Raw genomic sequence first — 25,311 nt, forward strand, 5'->3', positions numbered from 1 at the left:
CCCAGAACCCACCTGGTATAGGAAACCAACTCCTGCAAGTTGTCCTTTGAGCTCCATACTTCTGTATGTCCTCTCAATATAAGTAAATGTGGCATATAATAAAACTTTTAATTAATTTAAGAGAAAATGTTTATTTTGGGTCAAGTGTCTTAGTCTGTGGCCAGCTGGCCCATTTCGTTTGAGCCTGTGTGAGGCCAAATTTTCTAATGGAAATACATGGCAGAGAAAACCCACTCAGTGAACTGGGAAGCAAAGACAGAGGGAGGGTCAGAATCCCAGTATTTCTGTTAAGGGCATGGTCAGAGTGACTAACTTCTACTAGAATCCACCTCTTAAAGGTTCCACTACCCTTCTATAGCACCACAGACCGATAACCAAGCTTTGAGCGTAGGGGCCTGCAAGGGACATTTAAGATCTCAGTCATGATGTGGGCCCTGTTGCCGTCAAGTGATAGCCAGAAGAGCAGTTGAGCATTTTCTCAGCTGTACTCTTGCAGGATTTTCTAACAAGTTCACTTTAGTGCTGTTGAATAAGAGCCACTGCAGGATTTCTTCTAACAGTTTGGATGGATTAGGTGATCAGAAAGTAAAGAGGAGGCTCCAGCTACTGTTCCTTCAGTGCTTCCTGGGAACAATCAGCTCTCAGTGCATTGTCTTCTTACTGGACTCAGTCCACTCTAGGAGGGCCCTTTTTCACATCAAGACAAACAGGGTTTCCCACATGGCTGAATCCCAGGGCCTTGTAGACTCTCAGTGTGTCTGCTGCGTCTGGGTTTAAAGGGACTACTTCTGTACCTGCTGTCCAGGGACACTTGCTGTGCCAGTCCTCTTAGCTCCTCATTGTTTGGTCTTACAGAGAAGTGCTAAAAAATCAAATGCAGTGACTGTGTCCACCCTGTGCTTCCCTTGTGGAGTAGTCTCTGGTGTGACCCAGGCAACAGCCCACATGCCTTGCTTCTTCCCTCCTCCTCAGGCTACTGTCCAGTAGAGTTCTCTCCAGCCAGGCTCCATCAGCTTTGCGATAGGGCAAATTCATCACACAGAAGAGAACCAGGGTTTCAGCTACTGATCCAGCCAGCCAGGTCTGAGGGACACCAACCACACTCTCTATGTTCCTAGACATCCCAGTCAGGGAGACCATGGTGATCCACTAAGAGATTTTTTTTAAAAAACCTTTAAATTTTTTTAATTGAATAATTTATTAATATTGAATTTCTCTCACATAAGTATAGCTAATTTTTAATTAGAAAAAATATGAAAAAATAAAATTACTTAGTATCTAAAATTTATATCTCATTAAAGGTAGTTATACTTTATTTTATTTTAGGATGGAGAATAGGTTTTTGAATGTTGGCTAATGGATCATTGGAAAATTTAATTTCAAGGTACTTAAAATTCTTGCTGTTAGAAGAAAGTAGAAAATTTATCACAAACCAGCTTTATAATAAGACAAACCTAGGTTTAAATTTTGGTTCGACTACTTAAAAACAACAGCTATGAACAGAGAATTTCAGACATTATGGAAGTACAGAGACTAAAATAGAGCTCACACTGTTGCCAGCTAACAATTGCAGTTACTCACTTCCTCTGATCACTCTCCCTGTGCTCACAGTAGGTGTCACTTTATTCCGTAAACACCTACCTCCCTGCCATGATGAAAATTCTAACTCATAATATCATCAGCTATCTAAGTAGTGTTCAGACTTCTTATCTCATGACTCTCCTGAGGATGACACCTTCAGCTTGTATCTTACACGCATGCACAGGCACACGCACACACAGTCTGCCTCTGTCTGTCTCTCATACGCATGCAGTCACCTATAGCAGATTCTCATTCAAGTTTTGTCAGTTTGTCTATAATATCTTTTAACAGCAAAGGGGCCTTCTCTTTTCTCTTTTCTTTTTTTTTCCTTTGTAAAAAAAAATTTTTTTTTTGAAGGCAAGGTTTTGCCGTGTAACCCTGAGTAGCCTCACACTCTCTGTTTTTCAAGCAACCTTGAACTATGTCGGTTCTCCTGCCTTGATCTCCCAAGTGCTGGATTATACATACTATAATGTCCTGGCCTTCTAATGAGTTTTAAATCTTGTTCAAGGACCTTAGGCCTTTTATTACGACCTTACTTTGTTTACAGTCATGGCTTAGTTCTTTTTTAGTATGTGTATCCTGGTTGTCTGCTCTTCCCTAACAGTAAGTCTGAGATTATACCATTGTTCTTTATGAATGGGAGTGCTCAGTTGGATCACATCAGCAAGCTGGTCCCTACCAAGATTTACCCAGTATAAATTATCCTTTCTCCATTCATGGTTAGTATTTCATAGAAAGATGCTCTGAAGCCATGTAGCATCCTGTTCCGTATTACCTTTGACTCAGTAGTGTTAGCACCTGCTGATGTTCCTCCTGACCCATATGTGCTGTGGTCGGTAAGTGCCATTCTACTTTGAGGAGCAGTGTTTTCTTTGCTCACTTATCCCAGGGGTTTGTATTTTGTTCAATGGAATCTGGTCTTCCTGTCATCTGTCTTAATGTTTTAGCTACCTACACTCAACCAGAGCCCTGCCAAATGTTTTGATGTGTCTCTATTATTCTTGAGACACTACAGGACCTTCTAGCTCATTTTAGTCCATTTCTTCCCTCTCTCTGAAAGCAGACATTTCTTCAGGAAGTCCTAGTTCACTTGGAAAATGGCCCTCTTAAAAACCTAAATCTGGGGTTGAGAGATGGCTCAGCAGTTAAGAGTACTTGCTGTCCATCCAAAGGATGGGAATTGAGTTCCTAGCATCCACATCAATAGTCTCATAACTACCTGGAACTCCAGCTCAGAAAGATCTGACACCATCTCCCCTCAGCATGCACATGTGTATATGTGTGTGCACATAAACACATACACATGCACACACAATTTTAAGATAGATAAATCTAAAACAAAAATCTGGGGATGCTCATTGCTCTTGATATGTCGAGGTTTCCCCCTAAGCCTTCATAGGAATGTGTACACAACCCCCTCTGTTTTGCATCTTACATTTAATACTACATATGTGTGTGTGTGCATATGTGTTTAAAACCTCAAGTTGGCATTGCTATTTTGATGTGTAATCCAATAGCATACTATCCTCCATTTTTATAACTCAGTTGTCCAGGATTGAAGTACCTGCATGTACCCCAGCATGCTTATTTCTCTACTCAGCCTTCCAGCCCTGCCTGAGCACCACCTGCTTTTCCTACACATGGCTGTAACCACTTGGGCTCCAGTTTTCCCTGCCCTGTCTCTGAACTCTGCTGGATAGCCCTGGTTTAGGTCTACCTGGTCTGTTTTCTCTCTGATGATATGTTTTAAATTAGGATGTTGAGGACGGATACTTTGTCTTGCTTATACTGTCTTTGAATCAGTATAAAAGGCACTACAAAAGGGGATATGACCCTCATGACCTAGAAGGTATTATGTAATGGTGCTACTCTCTGTTAAATGTTTGGCCACATTCTCCAGTAGTTGTGTAAGCCTGGAGATTTTTTTTAAAAGAACCTTTTATGAACTAGGTTTCTTTACTTCTACTATGCAGGTCTTCTTGTGTTAAGTCTTGGTAGTTTAAAGTCTTTAAGAAGCTGTACGTTTCTTCTAAGTTGTCAAATTTATGAACATAATGTTGTTCTTACTAGTTCTGTATTATCCTTTCAGGTGTGTCCGGCCTGTGACTCACAGGCTAAATGTGGCCTAACACAACATTGTAAACTTACTTAAGGTGTAGGTGTGTGTGTGTGTGTGTGTGTGTGTGTGTGTGTGTGTGTGTGTGTGTGTGTGCTGTAACTTGACTGCATAGTTGTTGGGTGTGAACTGTGAATTTTGTGTATGATGTTGTGTCACAATGTCAAGATTAAACTCACAAATGAGTGACACATTGAATGACAGCTCATATTTTTATCTTTTCTTTTCATAGTTGTCAGCTTTTCTGGAAGTTTATCAGTTGCATTAATATTTTCATGGAGCCACTAGAAAACTACCACTGTTTCTCTTTTTAGTTTTAATTTCTGTCCTTTTCTTGCCCTTCCAAAGCTTGCTTTATGTTCTGTTTTTGTTTGTTGTTTTTGTGTTTGTTTTTTTTTTTTTACCTTTCCAGTGACTGGCGTTGGAGCTTGGGTTGTTGATTGGAGACCTTTCTTCTTTAGAGCAGGATAAATTTCCTCTATTACTGTGCTATGTAATTCAGTGTATTCATTTTGATTTTGACTCAACCCCTGTGTTATGTTAATTTCCTTCAAGACTTCATCCTTAACCCACAAATTAATTTATACCGTTGGCATTTAAGTTCTTAGAGTTTTTTCCTCTTGTCTTTCTCGTACTGATTTCTAGCTTAGTTCTTTTTTTGTTCAGAGAACATTCTAAGCTTCCAGTTCTTTTAAAAATGAATGCCAGGGCACATTGTAATTATAGTCCTTATTGAATAATGTCAGTTACACATCTGCTGACCAATTTCTTCTCAGTCAAGTTGTAAGTATCTTAATTCTTGGTGTGACAAAGATTTACAACATATTTTTGGTCCCTGCTTTTTGTTGTTTTCTTAGCAGGTGGTATCCTTATGGGCAGTCAGCTACAGAGTCAAGTGGGATCTACCTGCTCAACCTTCTGTTGGCAGGCTGCCACCCAGGCAGTGCCATGACATGTGGGTGGGGTGGAGCACAGCTTTCCCTGCCCCTGTTGACACCTTCATGGCAGAAGTGGACCTGGGCCTTTATCAGGCCCCATTGCCCTCTAGGGCAGATGGGAGGTGACCCAGGCTTTGTTGCAGTTGTGGTTGAACTTCATTTTCCTGCAGTGCCCTGTGAGTCTCCAGAGAGGGTGGGAAGGGTAATGCCAACAGTCCCATCCTCCACCCTTCTTTTCTCACGGATACCAAGTTGAGCTGGGGGCTTAGCTCTCCACTGGACCCCACTAACACCAGGGGACAGGAAAGGGAGTCTAGATACCATATATCACATCCTCTTCCTTCTCATTTACGGAAGGGTAGGGTGGAGAGACTTGGATTCCCCTGGCTCCCCTGACTGTGGAAGCAGCAGTGTCGGGCTTTGCTTCATGCTTCATTGTTCAGCCCTGTTTCTACCAAGGGAGCATGTAGGCTTGTCTCCCCACTAGGCATCACTAAGACGGAAGTTTGGGGCAAGCAGAGTGCTCACCAGCCATAACCGGCACTGATTTCTTCAGGCTCCTCAATGCTGGCTGAGAACGAGGCTCAGCAAAGGAACTGGCATAGGAGGGGTGGTCAAGCCTAGAACTGGCTAGCTGTGTACCAGGCTCCCGTTAGGACTGGCTGCAGCAGAGCAAGTGGAGACCAGACAGTTTGCCAGGATAATTTCAGCATTGCCCAGTCATGCCCGGTAAGGATGGGAAAACCTTTCTACCCAACCTGTCACCTGACCCCCAGCAGGCGACTCAAAGTGCCACGCCTTCTTTCAAGCAGGATATGGGAAAATCAGTGCTCTGTTGAATCCTCCTGCCACTTTGATAGACTTGCTCTTGCTTTTCCTGCTGATCCACTTTTCCTACTGAGTCCACCTTCCTCCTCCTTAGCTATGCTAAGAACTACCAGAAACTTTCTGTCTCCACAGAGAAATTTCCTTTTTCTGAACATTTTGTTTAAACAGAATTATACAATATGTGGTCTAGTGACTTACTAATTTCACTTGACTTGATGATTTTCGAAGTTCGTTTGTGCTGTGTGTGTTAGCACTTCTGACCTTCAGTTGCAGAGATAGCACATTGTAAGTGGGTCAGTAGATGAGTGTCTGGGCTGACCCCATGTTTTGACTGTTGTGAGTATTGACTCTGTACAGGGCCGTGTGTAGACTGTGTGTTCACTTGGCTTTATAACTAGGAGTCGAAGGCTGGTTCATCTGTCACTCTCTTGAATCGTTTAAGGAGCTGCCAAACTGTTTTCCAAAGTGGTTGTTCTATTGTGAGTTCCCACCAGCAGTGAGGAAGGCTCCCTGTCTCTCATCACAAGCACTTGAACTTCCCTGTCTGTTCAGTTATAGCTATCCTGGAAGGTAGGAAGACATACTTTGTTGTGGTTTTTATAAACACTTTCCTAATGACTTGTGGTGTTGAACATCTTTTAATCTATTTGTTGATAATTTCTGTATCTGTTTGGGAGAAATTCCTATTCAAATTACTTACTACTAAGTTATTAATATAGAATTTGCATATCAAAACTTCACTCTTTTAAAGAAGTCATTGGATGCTATTGTAAACATAAGGTGAGTTTTATTCATTATTGTGTTAATCCAGAACATTTTATCAGACCAGAAAGAAATCTTGTAGTAACTACAAGCTGATTTCCATTCCTCTGTCTCCCTGCTCCCTGATATCATTCATGTCTTGATCCCTGTAGATTAGCCAATAAACTTTTGTATTTAGGATAAATGAAATAATGCAGCATGTGCCCTGTTGTGTCTGCATTTAAAAATAATGTCAATCTTCAACCTCATTTAATCAAATAGTATTGAATCATTTTTATTATTAATATTCTATTATATGACTATAAAACAGTTTGTTGATCTGTTTGGGTGGAAGGACACTTAGGTTGTTTCTGCTTTGGCTACTATGAGCAAATGTTGTTAAGAATATTTGTATATATTTTTTTGTGGTGTATCTTTTCATTCTTAGGCATAAATGTTAGAGTAGAATTTAATTTATGTGGTAACTGCATGCTTAACATTTTGAAGAATTAAAGTCTCCAAATGTTTTTGATTTTCATTTCCCTACTGACTAATGATGTTGAATGTTTTTTCAGGTACCTGTTGGCTATTTCTTTGTCTTTCTGGGAGAAATGCCTGTTCAGATTCTTGGTAAAAGTTGGGCTATTGGTCTTTGTATTGTTGAGTTGTGTTGTAAGAGTTCTTTGGATTCTTACGGCATTTACCTTTTCATTTTGCTTTCTCATTTTCTTCCTTGTAAGTGTTGTATTTACTCTCTTGTATCACTTCATTATTTGGGTATAATCTCTGTCTGCCCACTCTGTACTTGGCAGTGTAAGTCGCATGTCCCAGTTGTATGACCATCAGTTACATGCATGTTGTTTTGCATACTTGGTTTATATTTCCATTTACCAGTGTCCCTTCTTCCATGTAGCTCTTATTCCTGGCCTGGGTAACTTGCTCTCAATACCAAGAACTTCTAGACCTCCTAGGCGGGCCTGCCACACAGCAAATGCTGTTCCTATATTTCTGAGAATGCCTATATTTCTACTTCATTTTTGAAAGATGACCTTGAAAGATTTTTAATTTAAGTTTTATTTTCAGAAATGTGAATGTGTGTCCCTCTATTTTGAGGCCTTCATTGTTTCTGATAAGAAATTTGGCATTAGTTTTATTGGAGTTTTCTTGTAGTTGAGGAGAAAATGTTGGTCTTGAGACATCTTACAGACCCACGTCTCCTCATCTCCTTGGTAGAGCCGCATGTTTCACCCCTGGCGCCTGCTGAGTCCCTCAGTGTGTTGATCCTGCTCCTCACCACATCTGCGATGCTAGAAGCTGCTATTTCTCACCCCACTGTCTTCTCTGCTCTTGTGTGCACTCTTGGTATATGTGTAGGTGCACTTAGTGCTGACTACATTTTATGGAGGCTTTGTTTATTCTTCTTTATTCCTTATTCTCTCTGTTCTTCCATGTATATAATTTCTGTCATCAGATTCTCTACTTTCTGGGTTTATGTCTGCTGTTGAGTTCCACAAGTACATATATTTTGATGTTTCTGTATTTCTACACCTCTAAATTTTGGTTTCCTTATTTTAATGCTTTTCTGTGGCTTTATTGATAACCCTTATCTGATGAAACATTATCACCCCTCCCCCCTTTAAACAGACTCTCCTATAGCCAAAGCTGGCTTTCTTTTTTTTTTTTTTTTATTTTTTAAACGACTTTATTTTGCAAAACAAAGATAAATGTACAGATTTTAAACATTTTTTGCTTAAAATTATACATTTTTGTCAGTACTGTTTTTTCAGACATTAAAATAAATTTTACAGAAAACCATGTGAATATGTTTTTTAGTCAGTACTTTTTTTCAAGGGCTTGACAGTATGCATTGAAAACCTACTAGTTGCAATAAGCGTAAAGTACATGCAAAACAAAATGCAACATGGAAATAGTCAAAGTCTTCTTGTTTTGTGAATATATGTATATTTTTTGTTTTCTTTATTTCTTGGACTTCATACAGTCTGTGAGTTGTTTCTGGGGGAGTGCAAGCCTCTGGGGTTAGCATCCCACTATCAGTGACTGCATATTATGTCTGTTCTTTTGTGACTGGGTTATCTCACTCAGGATGATCTTCTCTAGATGCAGCCATTTTCTTAAGAATTTGGTTAAGTCATTGTTTCTGGTGGCTGAGTAGTATTCCATTGTGTATATGTACCACAATTTTTGTATCCATTCGTCTTCTGAAGGACATCTGGGTTCCTTCCAGCTTCTAGCTATTATAAATAGAGCTGCTATGAACATTGTGGTGCATATATCTTTGTTGTGTATTAAAGTGTCTCTGGGGTATATGCCCAGAAGTGGAATAGCTGGGTCTTCAGGTAGTACTATATCCAATTTTCTGAGGTATTGCCAGACAGATTTCCAGAGTGGTTGTATTAGCTTGCAACCCACCAACAGTGGAGAAGTGTTCCTCTTTCTCCGCAGCCTCGCCAGCATCTGCTGTCATCTGAGTTTTGGATCTTGGCCAATCTGACTGGTGTGAGGTGGAATCTTAGGGTTGTTTTGATTTGCATTTCCCTGATGGCTAAGGATGTCGAGCACTTCCTCAGATGTTTCTCAGCCATTTGGTGTTCCTCAACTGAAAATGATTTGTTTAGCTCTGTACCCCATTTTTTAATAGGGTTATTTGATTCTCTGGTGTCTAGCTTTTTGAGTTCCTTGTACACCTTGGATATTAGGCCTCTATCTGATGTGGTGTTGGTAAAGATCTTTTCCCATTCTGTTAGTTGCCGTTTTGTTTTCTTGACGATGTCCTTAGCCTTACAGAAACTTTGCAATCTCATTAAGTCCCATTTGTTAATCTTTGACCTTAGAGCTTGAGCCATTGGTGTTTTGTTCAGGAAATTTTCTCCTGTGCCTATGTGTTCTAAGGTTTTCCCTACTTTCTCATCTAATAGTTTCAGTGTATCTGGTTTAATGTGGAGATCTTTAATCCACTTACACTTGAGCTTTGTACAAGGAGATAAGAACAGGTCTATTTTCATTCTTTTGCATGTTGAGTGCCAGTTGGACCAGCACCATTTGTTGAATAGGCTGTCCGTTTTCCATTGAATGTTTACTGCTCCTTTGTCAAAAATCAGGTGACCATATACATGAGGGCTCATTTCTAGATCTTCTATTCTATTCCATTGATCCACGTGCCTATTTCTGTACCAGTACCATGCCACAATAACCCTCGTACCTAAACCACACAAAGACCCTACAAGGAAAGAGAACTTCAGACCAATCTCACTTATGAACATTGATGCAAAAATACTCAACAAAATCCTTGCAAACCGAATCCAAGAACACATCAAAACCATCATTCATCATGACCAAGTAGGCTTCATCCCTGGGATGTAGGGATGGTTTAACATAAGGAAATCCATCAATGTAATCCACCATATAAACAAACTTAAAGACCAAAATCACATGGTCATCTCACTAGACGCTGAGAAAGCATTCGACAAAATCCAACACCCCTTCATCTTAAAAGTCCTGGAAAGAACAGGAATCCAAGGCCCATATTTAAACATAATAAAAGCAATATACAGCAAACCAACAGCCAACATCAAACTTAATGGCGAGAAACTTGAAGCAATCCCACTAAAATCAGGGACTCGACAAGGCTACCCACTCTCCCCCTACCTATTCAACATAGTACTGGAAGTCCTGGCTGGAGCAATTAGACAGCAAAAGGAGATCAAGGGGATACAAATCGGAAAGGAAGAGATAAAAACATCACTCTTTGCCGATGACATGATAGTGTACTTGAGTGACCCCAAAAATTCCACCAGAGAACTCCTACAGCTGATAAACAAGTTCAGCAAAGTGGCTGGATACAAAATTAACTGGAACAAATCAGTAGCCTTCCTATACTCAAAGGACAAACATGTGGAGAAAGAAATTAGGGAAAAGGTACCCTTCACAATCCTTACAAAAACTATGAAATACCTTGGTGTGACTGTAACTAAGGAAGTGAAGGACCTGTATGACAAGAACTTCAAACCTCTAAAGAAAGAAATTGAGGAGGATCTCAGAAAATGGAAAGATCTCCCATGCTCATGAATTGGAAAGATCAACATCTTAAAAATGGCCATCCTACCAAAAGCAATCTACAGATTCAATGCAATCCCCATCAAAATTCCAACCCAGTTCTTCATGGAATTGGAAAGATCAATGTGCAATTTCATATGGAACAACAAAAGACCAGAATAGCAAAATCCATCCTCAACAACAAAAAAACATCTACGGGAATCACTATCCCTGACCTCAAGCTATATTACAAGGCAATTGTGCTGAAAACTGCAAAGCTGGCTTTCAATGTGCTCTATAGCCAATGATGACCTTGAAGTCCAGATTCTCTTATCTTCCTCTTTTAGTGCCCCTAGGTGCTGGCTTGCTTGAGAGCTGACTAGACCTTAATTGTCAAGTCTGTTTGGCTGTACTTTAAAGCCTCACCGCAGCCCATGCCCAGGAAGCCCAGCTAGACTGGAGGACAGTGGTTTCAGTGGACTTGCTTTCCCTGTCTTTCCTACATCTGCTGCCAGGATGCTGTTAATGCTCTCACTAGGAGGGTCTGGATTGCTGTGTTATGTTAAACCACTCTCTGCACCCGACAGAGAGCAGCACTAGCCAGCCTTGTAGGTTTGTACTTACCCCGTAGTTTACTTCTTAGTATTTTCCTGCTCTCTCTCTCCCCTCACCCCTCTCCCCTTCCCCTCCCCTCTCCCTCCTCTTCCCGCTTTTTCTCCCCCTCTCCCTCTCTCTTTTCTCTGTCAGGATAGCCAGTGTGTGCTTCATCTTGTTCTCATAAAGCTACATCTCTGACATCTTTAACACCACAAACTTTGTACCTTAAGCTTGAATTTCCCATACATTGTTACAAATAGAGACAGTTGCTATTGGCGGTGTTGCTGTTTGTTTAAAAAAAAAAAAGGGGGTTAGCACTGGCTAGCTTCAAACTCACAATCACCCTTTGTCTCAGCCTCTTGCACATGATTAGAGGCAAGATCCTCCATGTCCGGCTGAGTCCTCTCTTAAAGTCTCTCTAAGCAGGCCCCCTGGCTGTGGTTCTGGAGCCTAGGACAAGAGCTGCTGATTCTGTGACATGTAACACTTGACTTTCACAGGGCACAGGCAAGAGTGTCTGGTTTTCATGGCTTTCCTGGGGTGGTATGCCATATCTACAGATGAAGTGGAGTGAGGGCAACTTGGACTTTATCACTCTCAGGGTGCTACATGGGAAATGGAGAAGACTAGTAAGGAGAACCACAGGGCCCGATAAATGCAACACCTGGCTATTCATGAACCAGAAGACAGAACTGTTTTGATGTAACATGATCTATAAAGTGAGCACAATCCCTATCAAAATCCCCTAGGCATAGGAAAGAAAAGTGCATCCAGATTGTAGGAAGAATCTCAAAGGACCTCCAAACAGGCAAAATAATCTTTTAAAAAATATATAATTTATTTATTATATATAAGTACACTGTGCTGTCTTCAGACACACCAGAAGAGGACATCAGATCCCATTGCAGATGGTTTTGAGCCACCATGTGTATGCTGGGATTTGAACTCAGGACCTCTGGAAGAGCAGTCAGTACTCTTAGCCACTGAGCCATCTCTCCAGCCCCAGGCAAACTAATCTTGAAAAATAACAAAGCAGATTCATTTCCTAGTCTTAAAACTTTTGTGCAATGCTATGTTCATCAAAATAATGGCAAACATAGTGTAATAGAACGAAGGGCCAGAAATAATCTTTGTATGTATGACAGGTGTAGCAAGACAGTCCCACATGTGATGATGGTCTGTTCAACAAAGGGTAACAGAAACGCTGGCTCATTCGAGTGCAAAGGATTGGTGCTGGGACTGTGTTTTATGCCACACACAGACATTAACCCAAAAGCCACGTGTTTAGGTGACAGAATCAGAAAGCGACTTCAGTGTCCATTTTATGTCTGACATAACATAGGACTATTTTAGTTTGAGAGTAATTTCTCGAAGGGCCACACTTTCCAGACACTTGGCAGGTGAAGCGGTTCTTACAGCGCGGATCTTTACCATGTGTACAGCCTGCTCGTCCTTGAGTGTCCCTCGTCTTCATTATTCGGATTTGTGTGCAGATCACAAGCAGCATACCGCTGTCCTCACACACCTCTATTAGCTAACCTGTGCTTCCCTCCGCCGACAACGCAGTGTCCAAATCAGTGCCCAGGAAAGAATGTTCAGCTTTCTTCACTTTGTGAACGTAAACCACAGACACGTCATCCAGCTCCCATCTCTCCTCTCCCCACATCCAAATACACTACTGTTAGAAAAAGAAGATGCTACAAGGAAAGGTAGGGATACAAAAGCAGATGGAGGGCTGGAGAGATGGCTCAGTGGTTAAGAGCATTGACTGCTCTTCCAGAGGTCCTGAGTTCAAATTCCAGCAACCACATGGTGGCTCACAACCATCTGTAATGAGATCTGATGCCCTCTTCTGGAGTGTCTAAAGACAGCTACAGTATGTTTATATATAATAAATAAATAAATCTTTTTTTTAAAAAGCAGATGTAATCCACAGGACCATAACGCCTTCCTACCACAGCCACTGTGTGAGAGTGTGCAGGTGGCAGAGGCTTGGCCCGGGGCCTGAGCTAACCGCGTGTAGCCACTGCTCACTTGCAGCTAGGCAGAGCCAAGCTTAGAGTAATACATAGTTCAAGAGAAAAATGAGGTACCTTATACAAAATGCAAAAATATACATTGTCTTGATCAGCACAAGGAGAACAAGCCAGTTCAGCAGTAGCAAGTGTGTACTTGGCTTTTGTTCTTTGATCGTTCCAGTAGGCAGTTCAAATCCCAAGCATCCCAGGCAGGCCCAGCACTCCAAGGATTGGGTGTTTTCTTCTGAGTTCAGGGTTTCAGCAAGGGCTTTCTCCTGTTCAGACAAACCCATATGACAGGAAGCCTTCCAGGCAGTCCAGGGGAGCGGAGGTCCACACACTCGTGTTCTTAGGTGCACAGATGAATCTCATGCAAAGTTTGCCTGTGGTGCTGACTTTCCAGCTTTGTGTCTCTTTCATGTGATAGGAGGCCGACTTCCTATAAAACAACTAGCTGTTAGGTCAGAGCCTGTTTCTCCATGAGCATTAATTCTAATTCCTCCGAAAAACAAACAAACAAAAAACATTCCTTTTCAAATATCTAAAGACTCTCCAACACTGTCCTGATTTTAACTCACCCCCTCCGTCCCCGCCCATATTCCTACTTCCCGTGATTGTTTCGAGACTTTTTACTATACTTCTTCCAAGGCCCTTCTCTTCCTGTCACAGCTAAACTGTGTGACACCTGTGCTGACTCTCACAGCCACCTCTCTTGCTTGTCCAGCCTCACATCAACTCTGGCATCTTTCTCTGGGGTCCACTGAAAATGGCTCTTGCTGGCGTCTCTGATGACCCATTTAAAATAGATTCTGCAATTCTATCTGCTGAGCCGTGCATAACACAGACCCTTGGGTTTTGATTGTCATATCTTTTAGATTTTGGAGTATCTCAAACTTGGGTGGGGGGAGTTTGAGATGATGGTCAACACAGAGATGATGTTGTTCCTTGCGCTATGTGAGCAGCAGAAGCCGTCCCTTCCTTAGCTTGGTCCCCGTAAGTCCCCTGCATCAGAACACTTTGGATATTAGTACAGTTTGAAACAGAGCCACTTTTAGTTCCCTCTGTAGACGTCCTTCAGGGCCCATTTCTGGAATCACTCACCGACTGGCACCTCCGCCCTGTTGCCTTAAATATCTGTGCCTGCCACAGAGTGTGCGGGTTTCTCCCACCGCCTGTTCATAGGTTGTGTGAACAGAAAGACCAGCTCCAGTGGCACCACAGTGGTGCACCCCTTTAGTGTCTGCCATCCACAGCTCCTGTCCTCATCAGGCCGCAGGGGCTCCCCACACTTGTCTCTCAGATTCTCTGTGTGCTGCCTGCCTGCCCAGAATACCGGAGACTTGCTCACGGGCCTTCCCAGACTCTGTCACCAGTGGTTAGGGCCTCCTGCCTTCAGGTCCCTCCTTGCTTTCTTCCAGTATCTTCTATGCTTTCCTCTCATGTAAACCCCAGGGAACTGCCATATATAATCCTAAAGGTCCGGTAGGCCTTGTCTAGAATATTTTTCAGGCCATTCTTTCAGGCAGAACTATTGCTTTCCGAAGGTGGGAGAGGCAGGTGGGATTCTTGTCCTTCCCCATTTCTGTGTGATACTACAGATGGAGTAGCAATTGAAGCATCAAATTAGACTCTCTGTCTCCATCTTGGTTCACAAAAGTGCACAATGCCAGGGCTCTGAGGGTGGGATTTTAAAGGCTTAGATTGGTGCCTAATCCATGACCGTAGTTATGTCTCTGAACACCACTGAAGTACCATTTGTGCAGCGAGTGCCGGAGAGAGCGCGGGCACAGCCTGACATTAACAAGAGAGGAGGCGGACAATAAGTGCATTGCAGTTGTTGAGTTTCTGTTTTCTTTATATCCTTTATTCTCAAACTGCCACCTCCCCCTCACCCAGTGCCTTTAAAAATGTGATACTTTAGTGAATTTTATTCAAATGCCTGCACCAAGACTTAGAAGCTGTTTTTCTCCCCTCGCAGCAAAAGGCAGAGAATTACAGTTCTGAGCTTTGGGAAAAGGCGTGCCTGCTCATAGTTACCATGCCTCGCAGCTAAGTTGCTTCCAGCAGCGTTTGAGCAAGAATCAGATTTTTACTTCTGAAAGTAAAAACGTGAAATGTCTTCTTGGTTTTAAAATGCCTTTATTTCTTCCATCCAAGTGTTTCTATCCAGAAAACGGAGGAAGGTGGTGGCTCTAAAGGGTTGAATGGTCCTTTAGTCATGTTGTAAGATCTGGCATATACCCCTGTATTCCAGTAAACTTGTTTTTCTATCCTGGTCCAAAGAAAAGCAGGAGGATTCTCTTTTAAAATACCTGGGGACAAGCTATGAAAAGCATAACAAAATGTAAACTTTCTAATGTGTGTAACAGGCAGGGTTTTATCATAAAACCATTTGAAAATTCATTACAGTATTTTGGAAGCTATTCTTTGAGTAGTCGGATCTTTAAGTGCATTTGAGATGCAAAATAATCTAGATTTTAAAACAGTCTACTTTAAATGCATATTATTCTTTCCAGTACTTGAACAATTTGTCCAAAACACAATCCATTCGTGTAGGATTTTTGCCCGTTCAGATCTAAGTGGGAATCAGTAGTTTCTTTGTTGGTCACTATGGAAACGAATCAGCCTATCCTGAAAAGCTCTTAGATCATACAGACCGATGCCTGTGTCTCAGTGTAGCTCCTCACTGAGCAAGCCAGAGCTAGCTTCTGCCTGCCTCCGACTCTTGCCTGCCTGGAGCCAGTGCCATGCAGATGCAGGACCCATCCCGGAGGCCCTCGGCCGTCCACTTCCTCAGTGCCTTTCTGCAGGGCCGCAGGCACTCCACTTCCGACCCAGTCCTGAGGTTACAGCAAGCCCGGCGTGGCTCTGGCTCTGCCACCAAGCTGCTGTCCTCATCTTCTCTCCAGGTGATGGTGGCTGTGTCTTCTGTCCGCCGTACAGAGGGGACTTCAACTTTCCCGGAGAGAAAAAGTAAAACTCCCTTTCTTGTAATTTGCTTCCTCTGTGTCTAAGTGTAAGGAACCGGAATAGGTAGTTACGACTGTACTTTTAGAATGTTGACAGTTAGCTGTTTATAGGTTTTACTCTAAGATCAAATGGGTATGTAAGAGGAGATAAATGATGGAATGATTTGTGCATTTGTTGTTGTTGTTGTTGTTAAAAGTGTAGTTTTGGACAAAATTTATCCTCTTGAAAAAGATGAGCATTTTCTTCTCACTATCAATATAATATGTAGAAATTATTGCTGGTGAAAGCTTTTTTAATGTTAGAGGGACGGACTGACAGCAGCACACATACAATTCTAATGTAAAATGAAACCGTTTTCCACGTTACCAATTCTATTGGAAGAATAGAATCTTGACCCAGACCTTGTACATTCCTTGTACATTCTAGAAAATTCAGGACGCCCAACACCAAAATACACAAAGGTGGGAGAACGTTTGCGGCATGTCATCCCTGGACACATGGCATGCTCCATGGCATGTGGTGGGAGAGCATGTAAGTACGAGAACCCAGCCCGCTGGAGTGAGCAGGAGCAAGCCATTAAAGGAGTTTACTCATCCTGGTAAGTGTGGCCGTGGGCCTTGCACAGCTGTGTAGGGTGGAAGGAAGCAAGAGTGCACATGAGCCAGCAGCAGTCTGTGTGGAGGAGGCGTGGGCCTTGGATTCCGGGGACCTTACACACATCCCTGGGTTTATCAGTAGGCCAGCTGTGGGATACTGGCTTTCTGTACCTTAGTTTCTCATTTACAAAATGGAAATAAGTAAGTCCAGAGCTTTTACATTAAGTGAAATGATATGTAAGAAGTGTCTTAAGTTAATCGGTAATTAGATAGTTCTTAAATTTCTAAAATTGCTGAAAATAGTAAAAATGTTCAGCTATAAGTATGAGAAAATTACGTGGTCCATGTATAATCCTCAAGTCTATACAGGCCAGAGTTCACATCATTTGTGTGCTATTATGAAATGTACTCTAGTCTTCCTTGACTGAAGTGGTATAGGCTGCTAGTTCATCAGGCAACGCATAAGATGCTGACATTGTTTCTTGTGTATAAGTGCAATTAATTCTATTCCTAAGTCATACATGCTTAGTAACACTGAACTAGTCAGGTATTTGTGGTTTGGAAAATACTGATAATGGAATTATATTTGAGCTGGGCAGAATGGTGCATGCCTTTATCCCACAAGTCAGGGAGCAGAAGCAGACAAATCTCTATGAGTACCTGGCTCCTTTACTGTGGCTCACCACAGTGTGGCTCTATACTGTGATCTGTATGCATCATAGTCAAGTCAGACCCTAATGCCATGAGGGACCGGTATTCCCAAGTCAGAGTCAGACAAGCAAATGTCTGCTGGAACATAGCTCCCACGAACTGCTTACTTGTCAGCTCATCCATGCGAGCCTCCCCCACGTGGATGAGCGCTCTCACTCTTGACTCTAGCATCTCAAGTCTTTGGGAATCAAGTTTTTTACACGTTGCTTCTCAGAGCAACTGACCTGTTGGTCTCATGACTCCATTAGTCCTGAGATTCACATGTGCCTATGTTATCTCACCAGCTTCCTGATGACAACTTTGAACAGAACAGAACAAAGCTGGAGGTCTAATGAGCACGGCAGGCTTCTATGGTCAACTGTGCTCTGACTCCTTCTGTCTTGTTCATTGATTCATTTATAAACATTGATTTGATCGTAGGATGAGGCACTTTGTCACTAGATTCTTTCAGATACCACTCATTTTTGTAAAACCTTGAGAGTTGTTGATGCCATTTTATTGGTAGTCCAGAGAGACTAATTGCTTTGCTTCACAGATAGAAAGCAGAAAACCAAAACAGCATTTAAAGTCTGGCACAGTTGACTCTGGACATCCCCTCTCCTTTGCTAAATTACAACACATGGATATTTATGTATAGCTATTGTTCAGGATTAGTGATAAAGATGAGCTGTACATGCGCATCCTATTGAATTCTCACCCATGTGTGTCTGACATTACCACCCACCTCACATCTCAGGGAAACTGCTGTCCACTGGCAGCTTCCCAGTTGTCCTCTATATCATTGACTGGCATTTAGGCACAAGGTGAAGGTCTCTTCTGTGTCCACTAGAATCTATTGAGAGCACTTAGAGACATTTTGTCAGATTCCATAAATAACTTAGGTCCTGGAATTTCTTTCCCAGGGATTTAAGGAGCTGCAAGGTTTTTCAGAGTTCTAACTGTGATGTAGAATTGAAGCCAGATTTATGTAAGAATATAGAAGTTGAACTCACAGGAAGAAAATGTTACTAATCCTGTAATGTAGACTCTCCTGAGTTCTGCGCCTCTCAGTTGTCCTGTGCCCATCTTCAGGGTCACTGACAACATCCTGGCCATGGCTCGTCCATCCTCTGAGCTGCTGGAGAAGTATCGCATCATCGAGCAGTTCCTCAGGTAAGTACTCCACCATCCACAGCTCTGGTGAACACATCCAACATGCTTTTCCTTAGTTGATTTTGGCATCAAGTGAAAAGGCCTTCACCTAAAAAACAGGCAGTGAAGAGCTGATTTCAAATAAAAGTCTGAGAAAAATTAATAATGTTTTACTAATGATAAACTCCAATTTTTCATGACTCCGTGTCCTTATAACCGATTGCTCTTTTTCTTTGAAGTCATGGCATAAAAACAATAATCAACCTACAGCGTCCTGGGGAGCATGCTAGCTGTGGAAACTCTCTGGAACAAGAAAGTGGTTTCACATACCTTCCTGAGGCATTCATGGAGGCTGGCAGTAAGTTTCTCCCCACCTGAATTATCCCACTCTGAAAGGACAATACCCTTGTCTTCCAGGCTGTAGGTTAAAAGGTCAATGCTTACCAACAGAATCTTTGCAGTTGTGGGGATTGAGGTTGACTTTAAATGATGCTCCTTTTGATGTTGCTGTTGTGAGTACAGGGTTTCTTTTTCCTCTAAGAAAGGAGCTGGAGGAGCCACTGTAGTCAAAAGACAGCCATTCAGTTAGTGCCTGTGCCCTGTTAGGTAAAATGATGACCTCATTTTGTCCTTCAGAGTGTGTGACAGAGCTTAAGCTTCAGAGTCATCATCTTGTTTGATGTCATGTAGCTTAGAGAGACGAGTGAGGATTGGAAGGTGAATAACTTTGTCCCCCAAGAACATGTCCTCCTGGCCAGCCCAGAGCTCATCATAGGAGTCCTTACAGCGTGGTCATTCAAACCATGGTGAGCAGGGTGAGCACGTGGTCTGGGAACGTGTTCTTTAGAGTCTTGTTTGTCCAGCGTTTTTCACCCTAACCAGACTCTTTATATTTGTCTATGTAAACTGTTTAGCCAGGTGTTAGCCTTTTAGAGAATTTCTAGTCTTAAACAGGAACACATGTTATTTACTTCTATTTTAACCTTTATCTCTACTCTGTTATAATTCTTTCCAGCTGAGTTTCACAGAAAATGTATTAGGTAATTGAGGATGAGCTTGTAGGAAATGTTAAGTTAAACTTCCTAGAAATATAAAAATCCTGTTAGATGGACATTGTGGTTCACACCTTTAATCCCAGCATTAGAGAAGCAGAGGCAAGTGAATCCCTGTGCGTTCAAGACCATCATGGTTGGAATATAAAGCTCTAGGCCAACCAGGGTGATACTGTGAGGCCCTGTCTCTAAAAAACAAACAAACAAACAAATAACTGCCTCCGATTGTAATGCAAACTCACTCATCAAATTCTCCATGTCTTGGAACTGATTTTTTGAGTGTCCCTCCAAGTATTTGTCATGCATATTAATTTTTGTTTTGTTTTCCTTTCACTGCCTAGTTTATTTCTACAACTTTGGGTGGAAGGATTATGGTGTGGCTTCCCTCACTGCCATCTTAGACATGGTAAAGGTGATGACATTTGCCTTACAGGAAGGAAAAGTAGCTGTACACTGCCATGCAGGACTGGGGCGAACAGGTGAGCTCTAGGAAGCCATATTATTGTCTTGTGGGTAATAATTGAGTGAGTAGAATACGGTTTCCTGACTCTCACGCATGTGTAATAGCCATGTGTTTCTGAGTGATGTAGAGCTGAGAACTCACTGTCCTGAAGCATGTTTCTGGAACGAGCTAGCTGATCAGCTTAAGTAAATGGATTGCTCACCTCACTTTAATAGAGTGGTTTGTAAGTATAATTTTTCATAAAGATGGATTTTCACGAATGTTTGCTTGCATGTGCCTCTGTGGACCACATGCATGCTTTGTGTCCATGAGGTCAGAAGAGGATGTCAGATTCCCCTGGAACTAGAGCCACAGGCTGTTCCCAGCCGCTGGGAATCAAACCAGGATCCTCACAAGTTAAGAGCCAGTGATCTTAACCACCCAGCCATCTCTCTGGCCCAAAATACTTTTCTTACCTGAAAAAACAACTGAAATAGCAAGCACCTGCAATTTTATTTCTGCTGTGAAATAAGAAATGTGTTCTAAGTAGTTCACCTGCTATGTTCTAAGTAGTTTTCATTTGCCGTCTTTGAAGTAGTTATCAGCTGTAGGAGTTGGATGGACTGCAGTTTAAGAAAAATGAAGTAATCTGCCATGGTTAGTGAGTAGTAGGTTCAGAATTACATCGGTGACTGTCTGGCTTCATTTTTCATGTGCTGTCGGCTTTGGTGTATATAAGGATTGCTTACTTGAAGGGGGAGTTTGCATGCCAACTTGTATGTAAGAGTCAGTGGTTTATATGAACACTCAGCAAACTTTGCTACACTGCTGGTCTGATAACAGAGTAAAGGGCATGGGGTCAATAGCTTCATGCTGTGTGATTTAGTCAGACAAGATCACCTCAGTGTATTTCTGTTGCCTGGGATGTCCTACCTGCCTAGGAACATCCTAGGCTAGTATACAGCTCATGTAGGTATTGGTAACTCTTAGGATAAAGCCAAATGTCTTTGTTCCTGGACAGTGCATGTTATACCTCTGTAGGTATTTATCCTTATGCTAAGGCTATGCTATATTCACATGAGAAAGCTGAATATAATCACTAAAAACTGGAGGCATGCATTCTCAGATTCTGATCATCACATGTAACTAGATATCTACACAAGCATGAATTGTATAGGTGTCTTTGATTTGCCGTTTACATTAAGATTTGTTGGCTATTGTATTATAATTTATTGATTATGAATACTTACCTAGAAGTAACTATTGAAAATAACAGTTACTGTTACAGCCGACATTCTTAATAGTATTTGCTTATGTAACAGAGTTATCTCGTGGTCTGGATTAAAATGCAGACTGTTGTAAACATAAGTTTGGAAGAATTGTCAGGCAGAGACTTGTGTTATGAATGTACATAATCCAAAGCAAACCTTCCCTACCTAGGAGAAGGCTCTGCAAGGATGTCCTGGCAGTGCAGAGCAGAGATGCCAGAGGAGGACATTCTAAGTGCAGATGGAGTCATGGGCTGAGTGGAAATGTCAAGAGCTGACACTGGAGACAGAGTCGGGGTTTGGCTCCCTTCCATGCCCGCCTTGGGAGAGGGAGAGCTAGAGCAGCTCCTTAGCTCACTTGTTAAGCCTGTCCTCACTTCACCCCTTCACCTGCAAGTTGTGTGTTAGCGCATCTCTGGGGTGGGTACAAAGGTGACCAGTCACATGAATGAGCTGTCACAAAGGCATGTTAAAGTCTTTGCAGTAATAAATGCTTGAGGGGTTGGGGTTTTCCTCAGGAGTGCTGTCCAGCATACATGAAGCCCTGGGTTTGATCTCAGTGCTACAAAAGCCCAGACTGGCAGTGCACACGTACAGTGCTAGCACTTGGAAGGTAGAGGCCAGAGGACCAAGAATCCAAGGTCATCCTTACCTATGTACTGAGTTTAAGGACAACCCAGGTTACCTGGGATCTGGTATGAAAAGACTACAACAAAACACTGGCAGGAGCCATTGTTACTGTCTTTAAATGTGCTTGTGGTTACACAATTTCTTAACAGTATTCAAGTTTTAAATCATGAAAGACTGATGGGTTAATGAGGCCTTTCTCATACTAATCTTCTTTACTGTTTAGGTGTGCTAATAGCATGTTATCTAGTTTTTGCAACAAGGATGACTGCTGACCAGGCAATTATATTTGTGCGGGCCAAACGCCCTAATTCCATTCAAACCAGAGGACAGCTGCTCTGTGTACGGGAATTCACTCAGTTTCTGGCTCCACTCCGTAATATTTTCTCTTGCTGTGACCCTAAAGCACATGCTGTTACCTTAGCCCAGTACCTGATTCGCCAGCGTCATCTGCTTCATGGTTATGAGGCACGACTTCTGAAATACGTGCCAAAGATCATCCACCTAGTTTGCAAACTGCTGCTTGACTTGGCAGAGAACAGGCCAGTAGTGATGAAGAGCACGTTAGAAGGACCCGAACTCTCTGCTGAAATCGAAAAGACTGTGTCTGAGATGGTCACAATGCAACTAGATCAAGAGCTACTGAGGCAAAACAGTGATGTGCCTGACCCGTTTAACCCTACTGCAGAGGTGGCCGAGTTTGAGAATCAGGATGTGATTCTTTCTAATGAGCATGAGTTTGACCCACTCTGGAAGAGGAGGAATATTGAGTGCCTTCAGCCCCTGACACATCTGAAAAGACAGCTCAGCTTTAGTGACTCAGACTTAAAGAGGGCCAAAGCCATCCTAGAGCAAGGGGAGACACCGTGGACAGTGCCTGCCCAGGAGTTGCTAGACCACAGTCTCCAGCATCCGAAGCCCAGAAGTTATTGTTACATGCCCCCAACTCCTGAGCTGGGTTTAAATAAGGATGCATTGGTTCAAAATACATTTTCTTTTGGGACTCAGTCAAAGTGTGGAGGCTTAGAAGGACTCAAGGATGAGGCATTACTGCTTTTGTGCCGGAAGGACATTCCAAAGGAAGTACAGCGGAGCAGAACCTTCTCTGTGGGTGTTTCCTGTTCACACAATCCTGGAGAACCAGCGCCACCCAACTTTACAAGGATACATAAGGGTCCAGAGCAGGTCACCCCCTGCCAGTGTGAGGCTGCTGCTGGTGGGGTTCCAGGCCCTGTTCATGAGATGAGCAGGAGCCCTTGCAGCCCTCTGAACTGTCACTCCAGTCCTAAGGCACAGTTCCCACATGGACAGGAAACTCCGGGCAGCACATACCTGCCTGAGGCAATGCCACATGCTGGTCTGCAGGCTGAGCTGAGTGCTGAAGCCAGGAGGATACTGGCAGCCAAAGCCCTGGCCAACTTAAATGAGTTTGCTGAAAAGGAGGAGGTGAAAAGGAAAGTGGAAATGTGGCAGGTATTTGTATTTTATTTAACTATACATGGGCATCTGTTACATCTGACAGGGCAACTTGGAAGCCATTTCGTGGCTCTTACTTAGAAAGTGGACTTTTAAATTCTCCTTTTTTTGGGTTTTACTTTTAGGAAGACAGTCTATGGTCGTACTTTCTTTGCCTGAGAGAGTACCTTTTCTAGACAAAAGATGGGCCCCTAAAACTCCATCAGAGAAACAGAAGCTGCCCCTTCATGGGACTGACAGGCAGGCTTTCAGACTCAGAGAAATCCTGAATTGGCATCCATACTCTTCCGTGGATTCCTTAGAAGATTTTGTTTATTTTTGTTAATTATGTGTATTTGGGGGGCAGGGTATGTACAATTTCATGTAGGGGCCCTCAGAGGTCAGAAGAGCGTGTCTGGTTTCCCTGGAGCTGAAATTACAGGCATTTATAAGACACCTGATGTGGGTGCTGGGAACTGAACTCGGGTCTTCTGGAAACGCAGGCTTTTACCCCTGAGCCATCTCTCCAGATCCTGCTATTGAAGTAACCACTACACTTCCACGGTCCACCATTCACTGAAACAAGGAGATATTCAGAGGCAGGAAATTGTTTGGACCTCATGCCAACTTACAGTGTCCAACAGAGGAGAGAACCAAATAACAGCTCTTCTGGATTACAGTACTTACTAATGAAGATTACAGTCTTCCCTCCAAACACATTTCCTTTATTACTCACTGTGGACTGAAAGAAAAGCCTCTCATCTAGTCAGCAAATAGTTCACGTGCATTACTGTATGGTAAGAGCTAGCAAATGGCAGGATCTGGTGTTCAGAATGTTGTGGTGCCACTCCTGGGTCAGCCCTGCATGTCCTTCAGCCAAGTGCCCACAAGATAGGTCTGGGTCAGGAGCTTTAATCAAGACCCTTGAGGCAGGAGCAGTGGAGTCTTTGCAAGGTCTATGATCATCTCAAACAATAACGAAAAGATGCTGGTTTGGTCCGAGACAGGCTGTTTCAACATGTACCATTTATAAAACATTTTCTGGAGCCACAAGCTTTTACCTTCTTACCTTCTTAGATTTAATCAGAACTTTAAGTAACTAAAAAGGCCAATGGTATTCTGGGAAGTGGTAAAACAGCCATGACTTGAACGGCATGATGCTGTGTGTGCTTGTGCTAGCCCATCTGTGAATACGCCATGTACTTCTTTCTCACAGTAACTCTAGACTGCCCGTTTATCTCCTCATATATCCATAAGATTAAATTAAAGGCTGTTGTGTGCTGTCCACAGTGTGGGAGACAGGCAGGAGTAAACACAACTCCATGTATGGGCTTATTTCTGAGAGAAAGGGAAAGCCGTACTGGCCGGTTCTTGTGCTGTGACTTGGAACTGTGCACAAGCTCTTGCTTCCATGTCAGTGTTTATCTGGGAGGAGCCTCCCTGTGGAGTTGCTATGAAAGTTAGAAACAAGTCCTGTGTTACCATTTCTGTCACATGTGGTACATGCTGCAAGTATTTACTGGACAACTAAGCAGATGTTAATAACTACTTTGTTCTTTACAATTGAAATTTTTATTCGATTTGCCAAAGCATGAATCGGATCTCTGTTAGAAATTTCTTAACTCACTTTTATAAGGTGAAGCCTTTAAGATCTCCTGTGAGGTTGGCAGTGTGATTCATTGAAGATGATCCTCCCAGGCTTGTGTCTGTTCTCCTAGACCCACATGATAGAAAAGCAGCTCCACAGAGTTGTCTTCTGGTCTACACACACACACACACACAGGCACACACACTCGAGTGCACACATGCACACATATGTACAGGCACATGCACGGATACATAATTAAACTCATATTTGAATTGTCTCCAGATATTTGGGAGCATTCACACGGCTTACCATTTGTTTTTAACAAGTTTCCCAGATCTCAGGGTTCTAGGCTCATTACCAGCTCTGTGGGATTCTAACAGGCACTTGGAAAAACGCATGCCACATTTACTGGCTTTATTCTGTGTGAGTGTGTGTACTTCGAAGTTTTGGTTTAAGGATTTAGCTGAGATCCTAAATTACTTATAAAATGGTGTCTTATTTTTAATCATCATTTCAGTTCATTTGAAGTCAGATTCTGTTTTGTTTATGTGATTATGGATCCTCTAGTTGGGGTCTATACACCTCTCTCCCCAGAT

The 25,311-nt window shown here is 42.5% G+C and overlaps 1 protein-coding gene across 2 annotated transcripts in view; it reads left to right on the plus strand.

Annotated features, from left to right (window-relative positions):
* Nucleotides 1-25,311, plus strand: part of PTPDC1 (protein tyrosine phosphatase domain containing 1) — a 52,857-nt gene that overhangs the window by 22,033 nt on the left and 5,513 nt on the right. For both annotated transcript variants that reach the window (XM_080909747.1, XM_080909748.1), the window contains exons 3-7: nt 16,272-16,443; nt 18,224-18,304; nt 18,523-18,641; nt 19,677-19,814; nt 21,899-23,145. In XM_080909747.1, the coding sequence (XP_080765873.1) occupies nt 16,272-16,443; nt 18,224-18,304; nt 18,523-18,641; nt 19,677-19,814; nt 21,899-23,145 (1,757 nt within the window). The remainder of the gene's footprint in view (nt 1-16,271; nt 16,444-18,223; nt 18,305-18,522; nt 18,642-19,676; nt 19,815-21,898; nt 23,146-25,311) is intronic.

The sequence above is a fragment of the Micromys minutus genome, assembly GCF_963924665.1.
Source record: "Micromys minutus genome assembly, chromosome: 1".
NCBI lineage: Eukaryota > Metazoa > Chordata > Mammalia > Rodentia > Muridae > Micromys > Micromys minutus.